General features: G+C 40.4%; 1 protein-coding gene across 1 annotated transcript in view; it reads left to right on the forward strand.

Annotated features, from left to right (window-relative positions):
- The window catches only part of slc4a3 (solute carrier family 4 member 3), a 65,735-nt gene that overhangs the window by 39,814 nt on the left and 8,300 nt on the right, over positions 1–17,621 (forward strand). Inside the window, exons 8-22 of the mRNA XM_080903700.1 lie at positions 487–667; positions 885–1,020; positions 5,162–5,345; positions 6,117–6,219; positions 6,395–6,579; positions 6,780–6,999; positions 7,809–8,024; positions 8,116–8,264; positions 8,364–8,558; positions 8,647–8,829; positions 11,431–11,520; positions 11,636–11,802; positions 11,918–12,171; positions 14,357–14,526; positions 16,254–16,427. Coding sequence (XP_080759826.1) covers positions 487–667; positions 885–1,020; positions 5,162–5,345; positions 6,117–6,219; positions 6,395–6,579; positions 6,780–6,999; positions 7,809–8,024; positions 8,116–8,264; positions 8,364–8,558; positions 8,647–8,829; positions 11,431–11,520; positions 11,636–11,802; positions 11,918–12,171; positions 14,357–14,526; positions 16,254–16,427 — 2,607 coding nt within the window. The remainder of the gene's footprint in view (positions 1–486; positions 668–884; positions 1,021–5,161; positions 5,346–6,116; positions 6,220–6,394; positions 6,580–6,779; positions 7,000–7,808; positions 8,025–8,115; positions 8,265–8,363; positions 8,559–8,646; positions 8,830–11,430; positions 11,521–11,635; positions 11,803–11,917; positions 12,172–14,356; positions 14,527–16,253; positions 16,428–17,621) is intronic.

Raw genomic sequence — 17,621 nt, forward strand, 5'->3', positions numbered from 1 at the left:
GCACAAAGTGCATATTTGTTTCTTCTGAGTTTGACAGTCAAAAACAAAAATTGTGTTGCTCTGAGGAAAAAAGTCATTCTTTTTAAAAATGTAACAGATTGTCCCTCTAGACCACTTTATTCTTCATAGTTCTGTCCAAAGACAGCGAGTGCATGATGCACACAGCCTTTCTCTTAGCTGGTTGAGTGTGCTGTGTGCACTGTCTTCAATCATTATTTTATTCTTTCTCCGTGTATGTTTTGGTAAACAAACTGTATTGAAGATAGGAACTTGGAAAAGAAGTTGGGGGGATTTTCACAGCTTTAAATGCGTTCCAAGGAACTTGATCATGGATTATAAACAACGTGATAGACATGTTTTTCCCCACTGAGTTACACCCTCATAACACAGTTGTCAAACATATTCCAAAAGTAATCTTAGACAGGTACGTGTAACGGGTCAAGCGTGTGCTTTAGCGCTTATGTTTCTGCCCTGTTTTATCTCCAGTTGTTTGTGGAGCTGAACGAGCTGATTGTGGAGAAGGACCATGAAATGCGATGGAAGGAGCGCGCTCGCTGGATCAAGTTCGAGGAGGATGTGGACGATGAGACGGACCGCTGGGGAAAACCTCATGTGGCCTCGCTGTCCTTCCGCAGCTTGCTGGAGCTTCGCCGCACCATCACACATGGTAAAAAGCTCCTGTGTGTGTCCAGCAAGCATCACGTTATCAGTCATGCAGTTTATCGTATGTGCAGCTGAAATGAAATTCACAAACATAACTGTGATATGCAGAAAACCGCAAATTGTTTCCTGCTTTGTTTCAAGCTTGCTTAAAACTGTTTCTTCCCCTTAAGACTGAATAAAGTTGCAGCAGCGACTTGTTTGGGTTGGCCTTTCTTCTCTAGGTGCCATCCTATTGGACCTCGAACAGACCTCTCTGCCCGGCATCGCCCACCTGGTCGTGGAGACGATGATCATTTCCGATCAGATCAGAGCCGAGGATAGGCCCAACGTTCTTCGGGCCCTGCTTCTCAAACACAGGTCAGTAACCAGGCTGACACTAGCATTAGGCTGTGCCTGATTGAGTGCATCACCAATTCATAACATTATTTCCTGCGGTGGTAAACAGTGAAGAACCACAGTTCAAGGAGAAGATGTTTCAAGTTAATGGAAAAGAGATGAAAAATAAAAGCCGAGCAGAGCAGTGAATCAGAGAAATAAAAGTGATTGTTTTCCCCGATTGGTTTGCAGCAGTTTAATTATAAAGACTAGTTAAAATGCTAACACCACCTTCGATTTTTGTAACACAGGGTGTCATCCTGTGTGCTGCTGCTGCTTTATGTTTGTAGGCGTGTGTGCCAGTGTGTGCACTAGCTCTGACAGATAGAGAGCAGAAAAAAAGATGTGACTTGGTGTGTAAGTTTTTCCGAAAGTTCTCATTGTGTCAGGGGACACAGAAGAGCAAACCATTTAGCTTTCTTGAAATATTTGAAAGGAGTCTGGTTAAGGCTCTTTTTGACTTTGTGCCTGACCCTGAGTAAAGATCATATTAACATGTAACACACTCATGTTAAGAAAAGGTTGTTTAAGTGTTCTTTATGCGTTTGGATTTACAGTAGCTTAATGAGAATGTGCTTCCTTAACATGTTTATCTTTGGATCTTTGAGAAAAAAAGCTTCCTGTTTATCCCTTGACTTCTGTTTCATGAGATATTCCCTAAAATCAGTGAGATTTAGTTGGTTCTTTACCCATGTATTAACCAACCTGTCAATTTAGGGTACTGTGGATGCAGCTTTGTTTACATTCTGACCCTGGATTGTAGGTTTGGTCGTATGAAGAATTAGATCCAAGCCTTCCTGCTCATTAATCATTATCCCACAGAGGAGAGAAAAAAAAAATTCAACTCAGGGGAACTGAGCTGGGAATTTCCAAAAAGTGACATTTAACAAGACTTGGCTCATCAACTGCTGTACTTCCCCGGGTTGACTGAACTGCAAATGTCAAGACTGGGCTGTATCTGTACTGAGTGTTAAAGCCTGTGCTGTTAGACTTGGCGTTTGAGTCTTCGTTGTGTGGTCCTTCCTGGATGTTTGATCTTTGCCTTTGTTTAAGACCGTTGCTGATTCCTACGCACCGAGAGTGAAAAGGAGAGTGTAAAATTTATGTGTCCCCAAAATTCACTTTATAAATCCAGGCTTACTTTTTTCCTAAAAAACTATACGTGTTTTCATTTCAAATGTTTCCTGTTTCTTTCTAGCTGGCTCAGCTGTTATTTGAGCCGAGGAGTTTTCAGCGCTTTGCTTTTTTCTGCATTAGTAAGTCTAAGCCTGCCACTGCTGGATCGATGGTGTTGTTGGAAATTATTGGGTGTGATGCTGTTAAACCAGCGGAAGTGTATATGAGTAGATATGGGAAGGTGGTGGTAATCATAGGACACTAGAACGTGCTTTTCGTTGTCATAATCCGAATTCAAAAAAGTAATATTTAACTAGCTATTCACAAAACACGTGAGGATATAGTTACTTACATCCTGTACCCAAGTCAAACAAATAAAAGCATGGAACTGTGACTCCAGTGCTCCCTGATATTGCCACTCATTGATTTGCCCTGGCATTGACGCGACAGCTAAACTGTGATACACGTGGCCAATCGAATAGCGCTCTATAACACAGCGAATTACATTTTACAGTTACATAACTAGAGACTGGAAACAAGTCAAGTAAATGTTGGCTAAATTACCAGAGGAAAGACGAGCCCTGCCTGTCAGAAGTACATACAATGTTGCCATCTTACTCACAAAGCCTCCAATTAATATTAATAGAAACAAATCTAAATCCTGTTCTGCAGCTTATGATATTTAACTCAAGAGCTCCTGTGACTTTTGCTTTTCTAAAATGATGCTTTTGTACTTAGGTGGAAGTAGTATAGAAAATAAGATAAGGAAGACAAGCGCATTCCAGAACAACTTTTGAACTTGGAGTGAGACAGTTTTGTCAACTGGTGTTGAATTTTCCCTCACGCCTGTTATTGTTATACTTTACAAGGAGCTCAGAATGTCCCTTTTTCTCCTGACTGCATAGAACCTCAGTCCTGCCAGGTTCCCCCCTTTTTTTAAGGCAGAATGGTACAGCCTGGATTTGAAGAAGAAGAATCTCTCCTGGATAATGGTGTGGTGACCTTAGTTAGACCCATGGATTATAGCGAACATGGCAACATTTACAGTTCTTTTTTACATATTTTGCACACATGCTCACAAAGCGCCACAGCAGATGCACTCAGAAGAAGCAGGCCAGTGGACGTTCTTAGCAGCGGGCCTTCATGCATTCGTTCCACATTTCACTGCCTTTTCGCATAAATTCCCAGCATGTCACTGGCTGGTTCCACAGGGAAAAGAACACTCCGTCATTAGAGTCATCGCTAGGCTAAAAGATCAGATTTATGACGTGGAATAAAATCACACTGAAGTGCTGCTAGGATTTAGCTCATCGCTTACTCAGACCACTTTAAGGATCCTTTGGAAACGTTTTGTGTGCAATTGACTTCAGTGTCACACTTCGTTCTTTTGTCTTGGGGCACTGTCTCTTCCAATTTGAGCGCAGTCTTATTGGACCATGTGGGCCTAATGAGTGAGGTGATGTCACCAGTGGACTGAACAGTGATGTAGTGAAACTTGGCCAGTTTGACATGCTTAAAAACTCGTCTTTAAGTGGGGTGAAATGTGCTTAACATCACACGCAAAGAAAGCAGAGAAAATAAGGGCTACAAAGGTCAGTCTCTGGCTCTTTTATTGATACCGTAATGCAAATATCACGTTAATGTGTCAACTCAGATTTTCCTGAAACCGCTTTCTGATTAGCTGCAAAGCGGTTTAATTTTGGAAGGATTTTGCTGATGACTTTTCTAAGATTTATGACCTCCACTGCAGCCGCATGAGGTAAAGATGGTCAACACATTAAATGAACAAAAGATGGATTAGGTGAATAAGAAGCACAGCTGTTTTGAGCATTTCTAGAATCCAGGTAATTCTGCAGCCCACTTAAAAATGATTAAGCTGTCCTTAGCATTAGGCAATTGAGCATGGATATTTTTGGCCTTGAAAACAGTAGTTATTAAATAATAGTAAAAGCAGCTGCACCTTCTGGAGGCTTTGAGTTAAGATTATATTTCTGATTCTTACCTTTGAAAAAGTGCTTGCAGAAGCACCCACTGGAATTTCAGGTCTTGTGAAAGTTCACGTAGGTATTTATTAATGTCATGGAAAAATGTTGACATTTACAAGACTGGACTTGCACCAAATTTGATTCAGACTATTTCCGTTGTTCTTATTCCCCTGAATGACCCTTATCATTTGGTATCACCAGTTCTTAGCTGTCTCCAGCTACGAGCAGGCTCGGGCAGTTAACACATTTAATTTTGGAGGTGCCGCCTCGTTGACAGAAGCGTGTTTCCGTTCTAAAGCAGCAACAAAAGTAAGCACAGTTGGGGGAGTTGTTGGTAGCATAATCCCATAACCTTCATCTCGAGTTCGACCACCTCCTTTTGAAGGTAACTTTCTTGGCCTTTCACTTTTACTCACTGACTTTTGTTTTCATTCACTGTCTGGTTAGATTTAGGCATTGAAATGTTACACCGGTAGTCTATTTTGTACCACCACAAGTATGAGTCTGCATAGGTTCAAGTGTTGGAGATAGGACCTGAAATCCCCATCTCAATGTCCAGCCTCCAGTTTCCTATCACTGTGCAGGCTTTTCCTTGCAGACAGTATAGGATGGCAGTTGCTGGCCATATCTATGGATGAGATAACAACTGCAACTGGCATTTCGAAATGAGAATGTATATAACAATTTGATAACTTTGATGATCTCTTAGCCCTTATTTGGCTCTCACATGAGATTGACTTTTGGGATTCAAATGAAATGAGTGGACGGGTATTGGTTGCTTATATCATCATTAGAATCTGCTCTCTTACTGTGACCCAAATCTCCTTCCCAGCCTTGGTTGTGCTTTTGTGCGTTCTGCTAATTTGCAAAAGCCTCCATGTTAAGATGCTCATTGCTGTTTAATATTGTGATGTTAACTTTAATCACATTAACATTTTTTGCAGTTTAGTGACTATATTATATTGCAGGCATAGCTGGAAATTATACTTTGTATATATATATATATTTTTTTTTTTTTGCAGCCATCTAAGCGATCACAAAAATCGTTTTCATCGCCACCACTCATCCAGCAGTCTTCATGGCAGCTACAACCACAACCACGTCCACGACACCAACCAGCCATTGGTGTCCGAAGAGCACGATGAGCACCACGAACACGAAGGACCCGTGTACGATCCCAAACAAGACGTTTTTGTTAGCCTGTTTGTAAGTTTTCTCTTCTCTCTTTAATGTGTTACACATTGTCAGTGTCTCTGTAGTTAACGTCATTTACACAGCTCATTTGATTTTTAAGAGGCTCCTGACAGAGATCTGAGAAATATGGGGTCTCGGCGATGAAACAATGTGACGTCGTTGAAACAGTGCAGGCAGACAGCGCGTTAAATTGGCTCTACCAAAGCCAAAGTGAGTGATTAAGTAGCTCTGACAAGATCCCACCGGGGTAATTGGACACAGCTATCTAAGTGGACGGAGATTAAAGGGATGCTGAGCTGTCTTGTTTTAGTTTATGGTTTGCATTAAGTTCTAAGAAGCACACAGTGAGCACAGATTTTGAACGTGGTTACACAAAATTCCTGATGTGAGGCCCGTGGCTCTCACTTTGGCCTTTGAGACGCTTCTTAACAAGGTCAGAGGTCATGTAAGTAGTTCTTGAAGTCGGAGAACGCAGGCCTCCCTGCGCCACATGTGTTGAGTTAAGTTCTTAGTCAGCGTACAGGTGCTTCTGGTTAAAGCATCTTGATATATTAGCTGCGAAAACTTGTTCCTCCTCAGCTTAAAATGTTGGCAAATTTAAACCAGCTTATTAAAAAATATTTTTGAGGCATAAAAAATGGTTTGAAATGAGATGTGACTGTTGATACCTACGTTCCCACAAATGTAAGAATAATGTCACATTATTAGCGCAGTTCTTTGTTATATCACATCACCCTGGCTAGCCAGTAATGTGGGTAATCTTTGTACTGTTCTTCCTCCAAGAAATCCCTCCACCCTCTGCCGGAGACTCATCCAGCCACAGCCAGATCTATGAAACTTCTCGCCAAGATTCCCAAAGACGCTGAGGCGGTCATTGTTTTAGTTGGTAAGCTTTGGGACAGAGTTTTTCTTTTCAGTTTTTATAAACCACTGGGAGAATAATGCTAATTTCTTGATTTGGCTGTGCCTCACAAACTGCCACTCTCAATATTTTTCTTGTGAAGTACATCAAATCAGTAAGCAGGTTTTTTTTATTTCTTTATTTTGTCCTGTTCTGTAAGGTTGTGTTGAATTTCTGGAGCAGCCGGCTATGGCCTTTGTCAGGCTGAGCGAGGCAGTCCTTCTGGAGTCGGTGCTTGAGGTTCCCGTCCCTGTTCGATTTATTTTCGTCCTTCTCGGTCCCAGTCAGTCCAACGTGGACTATCATGAAATTGGACGTTCTTTCTCCACTCTCATGTCAGACAAGGTAGCCTCCAAATCTTATTCTAAGGCTCTAAGGTGTGTAATTTTTTTTACTAATAATGATAATCTGCTAAACCAAAATAGTTTTGAATCCTATAATATCTTTCCAGTGATAGAAAGTGGGGGTTAAAATTGGACAAGTCACACAGATTTCTAATTATCCTGCTTTTTCTGTCACGGCCATCCACTTCTGTTCTGGATTAGAACTTCCATGAGGTTGCCTACTTTGCTGATGACAGACAAGACCTCCTGAATGGCATCAATGAATTCCTGGACTACAGCATCGTGATTCCACCGTCAGACGTGGAGGGAAAAGACCTCCTGAAGACAGTGGCTGACTTCCAGAAACAGATGCTGCGGAAGAGAAAGGAAAGAGAGCTCAAGAAGCACAGCTCCTTAATTGGAGTAGAGTCAGAAATCAAAGGTAAAAAATAATGTACTTGAATTGTTCCAGACAGCACTGGTTCAGAAAAGGCTGGAAAACTTCAGTGAACAACTAGACACCTGGACACTTGAGACTTGTGTATTAGGGCTCAAATCAACAGAAGAAATGTGTCTAATCTATTCTCATGTCTTTTCTCTTCTGTAAGTTCTGATGTTTTCATAGAATCTATTGTAAATAGAAAAAATATAAAATTCATTCACTACCTTGTTTTTTGGAGGAAGAAATTATTAGATTTAGAAGAGCAAATGAATCGTTAAGTTATCAGCCAAATGCTAAAAAGCTTTGTTAGCAAGGAATGTGCATAGGCTATATAGACAGAAACCAATACAAGCTAATTAACAACCAAATAAAATACTAGAATTTTGTTTACAAAAGCTGGACTTCTTGGATGGCCTTTTCCAAAAGCAACCGGCAGCATAAATATGGTCAAATGGTCCATATCAGTAACTAGCATCATAAACAGCTAGCATCAATCGCTACGTATTTTAGCACCCACTGGTCAGTCACAGAAGTAATGAACTAATATTTGCAAAAAAAAAGCAGCAATAAAATTTAAGCATGGAAGATAAAGCACATAATTTACCCCCTGTACAGCTGTTATAAAGGAGACGTTTCTTTCTACTATAAAGTTGGACATTTTAAAATGAGGGTCAAAAAGAAATGACTCCCTTTTGGAGGTAACGTCAAGTGGCCAGTTGAAGAACTGCAGTGGTTTATTGTTTTTTACTCATGGATGGTCCGTGGATATTAGTTTGTTCATGCTGTGATGCCTGTATGAATGCCCACAGAGGTGAGTCCTGAGGAGGAGGAGGAGGGAGAACAGGAAGTGGATCCATTAAAGCGCTCAGGAATGCTGTTTGGAGGTTTGATCCACGACATCCGCAGGCGTTACCCGCAATATGTGAGCGACTTAAAAGACGCCCTGGACATGCAGTGCATTGCTGCTGTCATCTTCATCTATTTTGCCGCACTGTCACCCACTATTACCTTTGGAGGCCTCCTGGGTAATCAAAACTTACTTAAAATATATAGTCCATATTCTTTGATGTACTGCATCTAATTTGTCTATCTCTGTGTGGCTACTTCTACATACAGGAGAGAAAACAGAGGGCATGATGGGAGTGACTGAACTCATTGTTTCCACTGCAACTATCGGAGTTATATTCTCACTGCTTGCTGGACAACCCCTTCTCATCACTGGCTTCTCTGGACCCTTACTGGTGTTTGAAGAGGCCTTCTATAAGGTGACTTTTAACAAGACAATGACAACACAAAGCCTCCCTCTTCATATCATCCCATGTACTTTTTCTCTTGTCAGGTGATTAATCTGTCCTCTCACTCAGTTTTGTCAGGTCTACAACTTTGAGTACCTGACTGGTCGAGTGTGGATCGGCTTCTGGCTCATCTTCATCGTCCTGGTGATTGTGGCAGCAGAGGGTAGCTTCCTTGTCCGCTACATCTCACCTTTTACACAGGAGATTTTCGCTTTCCTCATCTCCCTCATCTTCATCTATGAGACTTTCTCTAAGCTCATCAAGGTAAGAATTTAAACAGTAATCAGTCCTGCAAATGCTAATAAAATCAGTCACATTGTATAGATTTACTCTTTCTTTTTTTTTCTTCCAGGTTTTTAAGGAACATCCACTGATGGCAGTGTATCCCACTGACGCCAGTGGGTCTCAAAATTTTGATGATCCCATATACAACCAGCCTAACACTGCTCTTCTTTCTCTGGTGCTCATGATGGGCACTTTCTTTGTTGCATTCTTTCTCAGGAAGTTTCGAAACAGCCGGTTTTTAGGTGGCAAGGTAATAAACTTCCTTTAATCCTTTCAAACAAATCATATCATACTTCTCATGAGAATATAAATGGACTCTATAGAGCATTTTTTATTACATCTAGTCTAAGTCTAAAGTGAATGGACTTCTTTATGTTTAATGGAGACAAGGGTGAAACCACTGCGATACCTTGCCCTCACCCTATCATATGATCTATTAAGGTCAGCTGACACGTGTTGTGAGTGGGGGTTGAGGCGCTTGGGAAGAGATCTCAAGACTGCATTGTAGGTGGCTGACAGTTGGTGTCATAACCCACCGCATCTGTTTAATTACGGTTGTACACAGGGCACATAGATGGCTTCTTTTACTCTTCTGTCAAGCCCGCTTTGTTGTCGAAAGAGTGACCTTTACCCTTTAGGTGAGGGTGTACAGTATAGTGCTGCTCTGCACAGCATGCACAGGCAAGGCAAGGCAAGGCAAGTTTATTTGTATAGCACAATTCAACAACAAGGTGATTCAAAGTGCTTTACAGAGACATTAGAAACAAGAACAAATAAAAAGCATGATTTAAAATTGAATAAAACAAGCAAATAAACTAACTAACTAATTAACAAACAAACAAACAAACAAACAACAGTATATAAAATCAAAACAGATAAAATCAGAACAGTAGATAAAATCAGTAGTTAATGTAAGTTTTGAAATTTAAGCTTAAAGTGTGGATTTGGTGCTTTATTCAAATGCAGCTGAGAACAGGTGAGTCTTCAACCTGGATTTAAATAAACTGAGTGTTTCAGCTGATCTGAGGCTTTCTGGGAGTTTGTTCCAGATATAAGGAGCATAAAAGCTGAATGCAGCTTCTCCGTGTCTGGTTCTGACTCTGGGAACTGATAAAAGACCGGATCCAGATGACCTGAGGGATCTGGATGGTTCATACTGGGTCAGGAGGTCATTGATGTATTTTGGTCCTAAACCATTCAGAGCTTTATAGGCCAGCATCAGAACTTTAAAGTCTATCCTCTGACGGACAGGCAGCCAGTGTAAGGACCTCAGAGCTGGACTGATGTGGTCCACTTTTTTGGTCTTAGTGAGGACTCGAGCAGCAGAGTTCTGAATGAGCTGTAGTTGTCTGACTGATTTTTTTAGGTAGACCTGTAAAGATGCTGTTACAGTAATCAAGCCTACTAAAGATGAATGCATGGACTAGTTTTTCCAGGTCCTGTTGAGACATCAGATCTTTTATCCTTGATATATTCTTGAGGTGATAGTAAGCTGACTTTGTTATTGTCTTAATGTGTTTTTCTAAGTTTAGGTCTGCATCCATCACTACACCCAAATTTCTCGCCTGGTTTGTGGTTTTTAGATGTATAGATTGAAGTTCTCTGGTGACCTGTAATCGTTTTTCTTTGGCGCCAAAGACTATTACCTCAGTTTTGTTTTTGTTTAGCTGGAGAAAATTGTGGCACAACCAGTCATTGATTTCCTCCAGTGTTGTTATCTTGTGTTTGGGAGCTTTTGTCCTTGAGATAAACCAGTATTTGTCTGAAGCTGCAGCTGGGTCTAAAGTACAATGCTCATGATAGGGTGAGGGAAGGTGTCACAGTGGTTTCAGCCGAAACCTCTGGTGATGTTAAGGACCCACACCTTTTTTCACACCGTGGCTCAGGTGAGGTCAGCAACCCTCACTAAGGTTTAAATACCTCTCTGAAACTCTCTTCCATTTGGTTTTAGAAGTGACGACACCTCTTGAATGAGAGGTGAAACATCTTCTTGAAATTTAAATTTCATTTACTTTCTAAATAAATACATATTTTACTGTATATTTTAGAAACAGTATTGTTTAAACTTCATCCTCTGTGGCTTTTCTGCATGCTGTTACCACTAAATATTGTGGAAAGGTGTCCAAACCTCAGCAGGGATGTGTGACATGCTGTGAAAGAACAAGGGCCATATATGAAACATTGCTCTTTAGCACTCCTAGTGGAGGAAAACGTCAGCGTTTATGTCAGAAGGTTGATTCTGTCCATCTGGACAGAAATGTTTTGTCACTCATACAAATGTATTCTTCATTCGCAGTTGAATGCATAATGACTGTTATGCAACTGTACCATTTATAAGTTTGGGAAAACCTGCAGTGAGCTAAGACTGAATAACTCACTTGTTCCAGATGAACATTTCTGGCATTTCTGTACCTGGATGACAGAGCATGTATCAAGACTTCACAGTTTATATTTGAAGGTAAACTGTAGCTTAAGATGAGACGAGGCAGGTAGGCTGTGTGATTTCAGATCGTAAATATCTTTGTCTCTGCACTGAAACGGTTATGTGCAGTTATTCAGTGATGCAAATACGTTTTTAAGCTTCTGTTTTACAGACAAACTACTGCTGGCTAGTCTTGATAGCTAAAGTGGTTTGTTTTGATGAAAAAAGAGCAGATCAGTCATATAATTTATACTCATTCATATGAAAAGCAATTCAAATCAGCATTTTTCCACTCAACAGGAGGTTGTTCCCTTCTGCATGACTTCTTTTTACATAATCTTTGACTTATGCTCAAGTGATGTTTCTCTTTATGAGATCTGGGATGTATTTTCACTTTTAATTTAATGTTTGGTTTCTTGATATCCCCAGGCCAGAAGGATTATCGGTGACTTTGGCATCCCGATCTCAATCTTAGTTTCAGTACTGGTGGATTACGCCATTACTGACACTTACACACAGGTAGCGTCACTGCTAATCACAGAAATCCTGCACAGCAAGTGCAGACATTTTTCAAAAGCTCTAACACATTTTTCTTTTCAGTATTAAAAACAGATTTTTTTTTTCTCTCTTTTAGAAACTCAATGTGCCATCAGGTTTTTCTGTCACGTCTCCTGATAAGAGAGGTTGGTTTATCAGCCCCTTTGGTGACAAGAAGCCCTTCCCCACTTGGATGATGGGGGCGTCTGTTGTTCCTGCCCTGCTTGTGTTCATTCTTATTTTCATGGAAACTCAAATTACTTCGTACGTTCGCACGCCATGATTATATACAGTTGCAAAGAATTCTGTACATGTGCATGAAATATGTTCACTAAAATAAACATTTTATTGTTTTCGTCTTGTTCCTCCAACATCTTAGGTTGATAGTCAGTAAGAAGGAGCGTCGGCTGGTTAAAGGCTCCGGCTTCCATCTGGATCTCCTGCTCATTGTCATCCTGGGTGCCCTCTGCCCCCTTTTTGGCTTGCCGTGGCTCACGGCAGCCACTGTGCGCTCTGTCACTCATGTTAACGCGCTCACAGTGATGAGCAAGGCCACGGCTCCTGGAGAAAAGCCCATGATCCAGGAGGTGAAAGAGCAGAGGCTCACCGGACTTCTTGTGGCTGTGCTTGTTGGTAAGAGGAGAGGCAAGGATGGGAGTGGGGAGTACCAAATGATTATGCAGCACACCCCCTTCCTTTTTTGATCATAGCTTAGCAACTGTAGTTAGAAAGGCCTGACATCAAGCCTGTTGTTTTAGATATACATACATTGCATTTATGTATATTTATTTGCAGACTTTCTAAACAGATGGTTGTTTAGAACGTCTACAGCACTTTGACTGCGATTTCTTTAAAAAAAAAAAAAATGTGTATCATGCTCTGTTATGTAAGATTTCAAATAATCAATTAAGTCCATAAACTCATTAGGAAAAGGTCCTAATTGCTGAGGAGTTGGGGTATTTTCTCCCCACTGCAGGCCATTAAAAGGAATGCAGTTTTAAGGTGCTTTAACACAAGAATGGAGCCTCAAAGTCTGAAAGTGAAGCCAGTGGCCGAGTCAAATGAAAAGAACGTTTTTTAAGGAATCTGTGCAGTCCTGTGAAAAACAAATTAAACCATTACTTCTTTCGGAGGAGTTAAGAGGATAAGTAGTAGCCAGATGCTGCTAATCAAATGCACTTGACTAACTGATCTTTAGCAAGTTTGGACACTTCTATAAAAGCAGTATTCGTAGTTTTCTGGTCTGGAGCATTCGGATGTGTTACTACAATGCCACATTTTCCCCAGGAGTGGACGGACCAGCATATTCAGCCAGATCTCAGATTTTTCAGTGCACAGAGACACTGTTAGAAAACCCAAAAGCTCAGATTCTACAGGTCTCAATTCGCATGGTAAATATTAAAGTGCATGACAACATCAGAAAAACTGAACAAGTATTGCTTGTTTGGAAAGGGTTGCTAGGAGAAAGCCTCTTCTCTGTAAAAAGAAAGAACATAGTGTACTTAGCTTTGCAAAGTTTGCATCTGAACAAACCACAGGACTTCTGGAACAATGTGCTTTGGACATATGAGTGGAGTCATAATGTTTGGTAATAATGCACTGTGCCACTTGTGGCAAAAGCCAAACTAAAGGTTGGCTGAAATTGGGTCTTGCAACAGAACAATGATCCAAATTATAGCAGTAAATCAACAAAAGGAAAAGGAAAAGATTAAGGAAGGAGAACTGTGCATAAATTAATCCTCAAATAGTTGACCTGCTATACCTAATGAGCTACATCAACCCTAAAGTTCTTCTTAAGTCAGACAGAAAAAGATTACCTCAAGTTACTTAATGTTAAGATGGCTCTACAAGATACTGAATGGGGTGCACTTGGTCTTTCAGGGGTTTGCACAGAGTCTGTGAAAATGTCCATTTTCACATGATTGCATATACACTGTGTGGCTGCTGCCATAGTAAGTATAGCAACATTAATTCCAAAGTCAAAATAAACGCAATTATTTTGTCCAATTACAGAAAAACATATAAAGCCTGTTGTTTTTTAAGAGTTTGCCAACATTAACGCAGAAATTAACCTATTTAATTTAGTTAAAATTAATTGAAAAGGGGAGACAATGTAATCGGCTGGCAGAATTACACTTCTTATCATTCTATGTAAGGAAAGTGTAAGGATCAGAATTTACACCAGATCAATATTCAAGATGGAATAAAACACGAATCTGAACCAGTGGCTATTTCTAGGTAAATAAACGCGAGCTGGAAGAGTGGCAGCTCTGTAGCTCCTGCATGTCTAGACATTCATGAAGGTTGACTCAGCCCAACAACAGCTTAAAATGATTTTTCATTCTGTTTGTCTTCAAAATGAGCCGAGACAGTCGTTCTACAAGAAGAAAATTTTGTGAAAGTGAAAATGCACTGCCTGACATTGCAGCATTGTTTTTCATCCACTGACTCATTGCGTTTTGCCGACTGAAAGTCTTGTTTCAATTAAGGTAGGGTTCCCGAAGCAATCTTAAGTCTAGTTTGATCCAGTTTGGGTATGCAGGCGTGGTGAGTCATCATGATTGTTGAGCTTTTGTTTGAGTGAAATGCTGTTTGGATTAGGAAGAAGACTGTTTGGATTAGCCCTCAGAGTATCTTAACCAAGGCATCTGAAGAGGGAGTGTGTTTCTAATAAAAGGCACGACAGCGTGTTTGTTTTTAAGGGCCGTTCCCGTTCCCTTGTTGAATGAATAATTTTCTCCACAGTTGCCAGTTATTGTGCACGCATGCAGTAAAATCATGTTAAAAGTCCCCCTTTAAATCCCTGTTTGCCCATCAGGTATGTCCATAGTGATGACAGATATTCTCCGCCTCATCCCTCTGGCTGTGCTCTTCGGGATCTTCCTGTACATGGGGGTCACCTCTCTGACGGGCATCCAGCTGTACGAACGCATAACGCTTATGGTCACGCCTGCCAAGCACCACCCGGACCACATCTACGTCACCAAGGTAGCACACGCAATAGCAGTGTTTACATGCCCTCTGCTCTATTATGAGCGGTAACATGGAGAAACCAAAGCCAGCAGAGCAGCAACTGCGGGACCAAAATGACGTCCGTCCTCAGCGTTTGAGTTAAATCAAAAGAAAAACAGAGAGGCTTAGATGCTGAGAGTCAGAGACATACTACAACGTCACAGTGGATAATGACAAATCCCAATGAAAACCATGCACACCAGATTTCTGGTTTAAAGTCCTGGTTTCGAAAGAGTTTTTTCCTGGGGTTTGGACCCAAATCTGAGAGTAACCTCAACAGTTTAGGGAAAAGCACAGTTCATTTTCTGGCCATCTGGTTACTAATTCATCCATTCCTCTTATTTCACCTGCAGCTGTCAGACTATAGCATAGTTTTATCTACTCTTTGTATTACTGGTGTCAAACCATTTACATCTGTAATTTAAAACATCTAATTCAAATATTAAAGCAAAAAAAATCAGAAAAGATAAAAATAAAAACTAGATTCTAGAAAAATGTCTTAATTTTAGTCTTTTAGCGTTACTTCATGTCGTGTTGTGCTGTATTCTAAAACCTTGTAAATTTTGCCTCCCGTAAATCATTCAGTATTTATATTGCATCAGCTGGCTATAGCATTGCCTCAAAATGCTTTATATTAAAAGGTAAAGATCCTGCAATACTCGAGAGAGTCTTCTATAAGAAGACACATCCTCCTCTGTCACACCAACCCTCTGCATGTCCTCCTTCACTACATCCATGAACCTCTGGATGAAGCTCCGTCTTCAACATCCTTTGCCCAATATATTGTTGCTGAAATTTGAAATAAATTAAGGCGCACACAGCCAGGCTGTCTTTATGAGTTTCATTACTTTTGTTAAGCGGTCAAACAGCACAGGCAATGTGACAGTAGCCTGCATCTTTATAGAGACGGGTTATCTCTCTGCCATGGTCACAGAATACTTTGTGTAATAAAAAAATAACTCGTACATCAACATGTGATATATCTGGAAAATAGCAAAGCTCCGATATTGTCAGGTCAGCTAATCTTAACACCATCAAACCAACTTAACACCTTCAACTCAAAAACATAACCTCTTTTTCTAAAGTTGCTGTGTTTACATGTGCAGCAGATTACCTAGATGTTAAAAAAACAGTTATAACTGGGATGTAGTGGGATCTTGATGTACACACAGCAGCAGTGCGTGAAAACACACACTCTCCATGGGACTACATAGTAGGATTGTATTTCATGTCTTACCAGAAACTTAAACAGCACGTCCTCAAGTGCGCAGATGCTTGCTCTCTCTATTATTTTTTTTTAACAGCACAGTTTCCAACCTAATAGCTCACGTAGAAAAGCTTAGATCTTGTTATGTAGGGAACACTCCCTGCTAACATGTCTCCCATTCACAGCCAGAGCAACTTTGCAGCTGCTTATCGTGATAACTTGCAATAAAGCCTATGAGACTGTAAATAAATTACAACCATTCCCATGTCTTAAAATCCAATCTTAATGGCTTTGTAATTCAAAATTTTCCCTGGTGAATTTCTTAAAAAAAGAGAGACAGAAAATCTAACCCTCATGCATGTTTAAAAAAAGATTAGATGCAGAATTTTCCACTAGATGGAGCCAAAAATGTGATTTGTGCATCTCTGGATATATCTGTCTGTGCTGTAATTTCCTGGTTTCTAACCCTCTGACCAATATGTGTGTGTTTCTTCAGGTGAAGACATGGCGCATGAACATGTTTACCATCACCCAGCTGGCATGCATCGTGGCTCTGTGGGTAGTGAAGTCTACTGCGGCCTCCCTGGCGTTCCCCTTCGTCCTCATCATGACGGTGCCGCTGCGACGCCTCATCCTCTCCAGGATCTTCGAGGAGCGTGAGCTCCAGGCGGTAAGTTTAGGTAGCAGAGGCTTTCCGAGAATGTTTGCCACAATCATCCGATCCCACATAGCCTCGAGATACTTACTGTATACGGCAAATTTAAAATTCAGCGGACGTTTGCATGTTTTTATATCGGTCTAATACTGACTTGCAGGGCTTGAAACAAATTTGACCCCTGACAGTTCTGATGATTATTTTTGCCCCTGTGATCATTTCATCCAAATCATTTCAAGACATACGCAGATATTGCTTTTTGCTTTTGGGTTTCATGTTTTCTTGGACAGATCCACCTAAACCCATACATGTCATCACTGTCAAATTAAAACCTTCCATTTCCTAAATGTCATCTTTTTAAGAGCAAGAAAATAAGCTTATTCTTAACATGACCACCGTTCATGTGTTCTCATGAACCCTCTGCGCTGCAGAATTGCCCCAAACCACCTAAAGGACTGGTAAAAGTTGAAAATTGCCAAAGCTGAACCTCCTTGACGTCAAATCCTCCACTCCCTCGAACCTTCACCCTTGTATGAACTCCATAATAAATGTTCCTGTTTCACATTCTTTGCTTTGCTTTTCTGCACTATAGACAATTGGTAAACCAAAGAAAGTCAAAGGGGAAAAATGGCCTTGTAGCTCTGGTTTGTCTCATGTTCACATTAGTGGATGAAATAATGTGAACCTGAGGGAAAGTCATTCCTAGAAAAACTTCTAATGATCCATGTATGGGAAATACAAATTAAAAAAACAAAACAAAAAAGAAAACTACTAAGTACATGATTTGGACCTTTGCTAGTCAAGATTGACACATACCATCAATGATTTTCTACAATAATTCCATAAATATAACCTAAATCCCAAAAAAGTGGAAACAGTTTGTAAAATGTTAATAAAAACAGAATGCAGCGATCTGCAGATCTCATAAATAAATCCATATTTTCTTCACATGGGAATATAAAAAAACATATCAAAGGTTTACATTTTCCTGTGTTGCTGCATTTTCTTGCTTCCAGAAAAATACTAGCTCAGTCTGAATCTGACACATCTCAAAAACGATGGGACAAAGGCAACAAAAAACTGGGAAAGTAAGTGGCACTAAAAAGAAACAGCTGGAGGAACATTTTGCAAGTAATTAGGTTAACTGGCAACTGGTCGGTTACATGACTGAATAAAAGGGAATTGTGGAACACTCTCAGAATAATATTC

This window comes from Rhamphochromis sp. 'chilingali' (assembly GCF_963969265.1).
Source record: "Rhamphochromis sp. 'chilingali' genome assembly, chromosome: 14".
NCBI lineage: Eukaryota > Metazoa > Chordata > Actinopteri > Cichliformes > Cichlidae > Rhamphochromis > Rhamphochromis sp. 'chilingali'.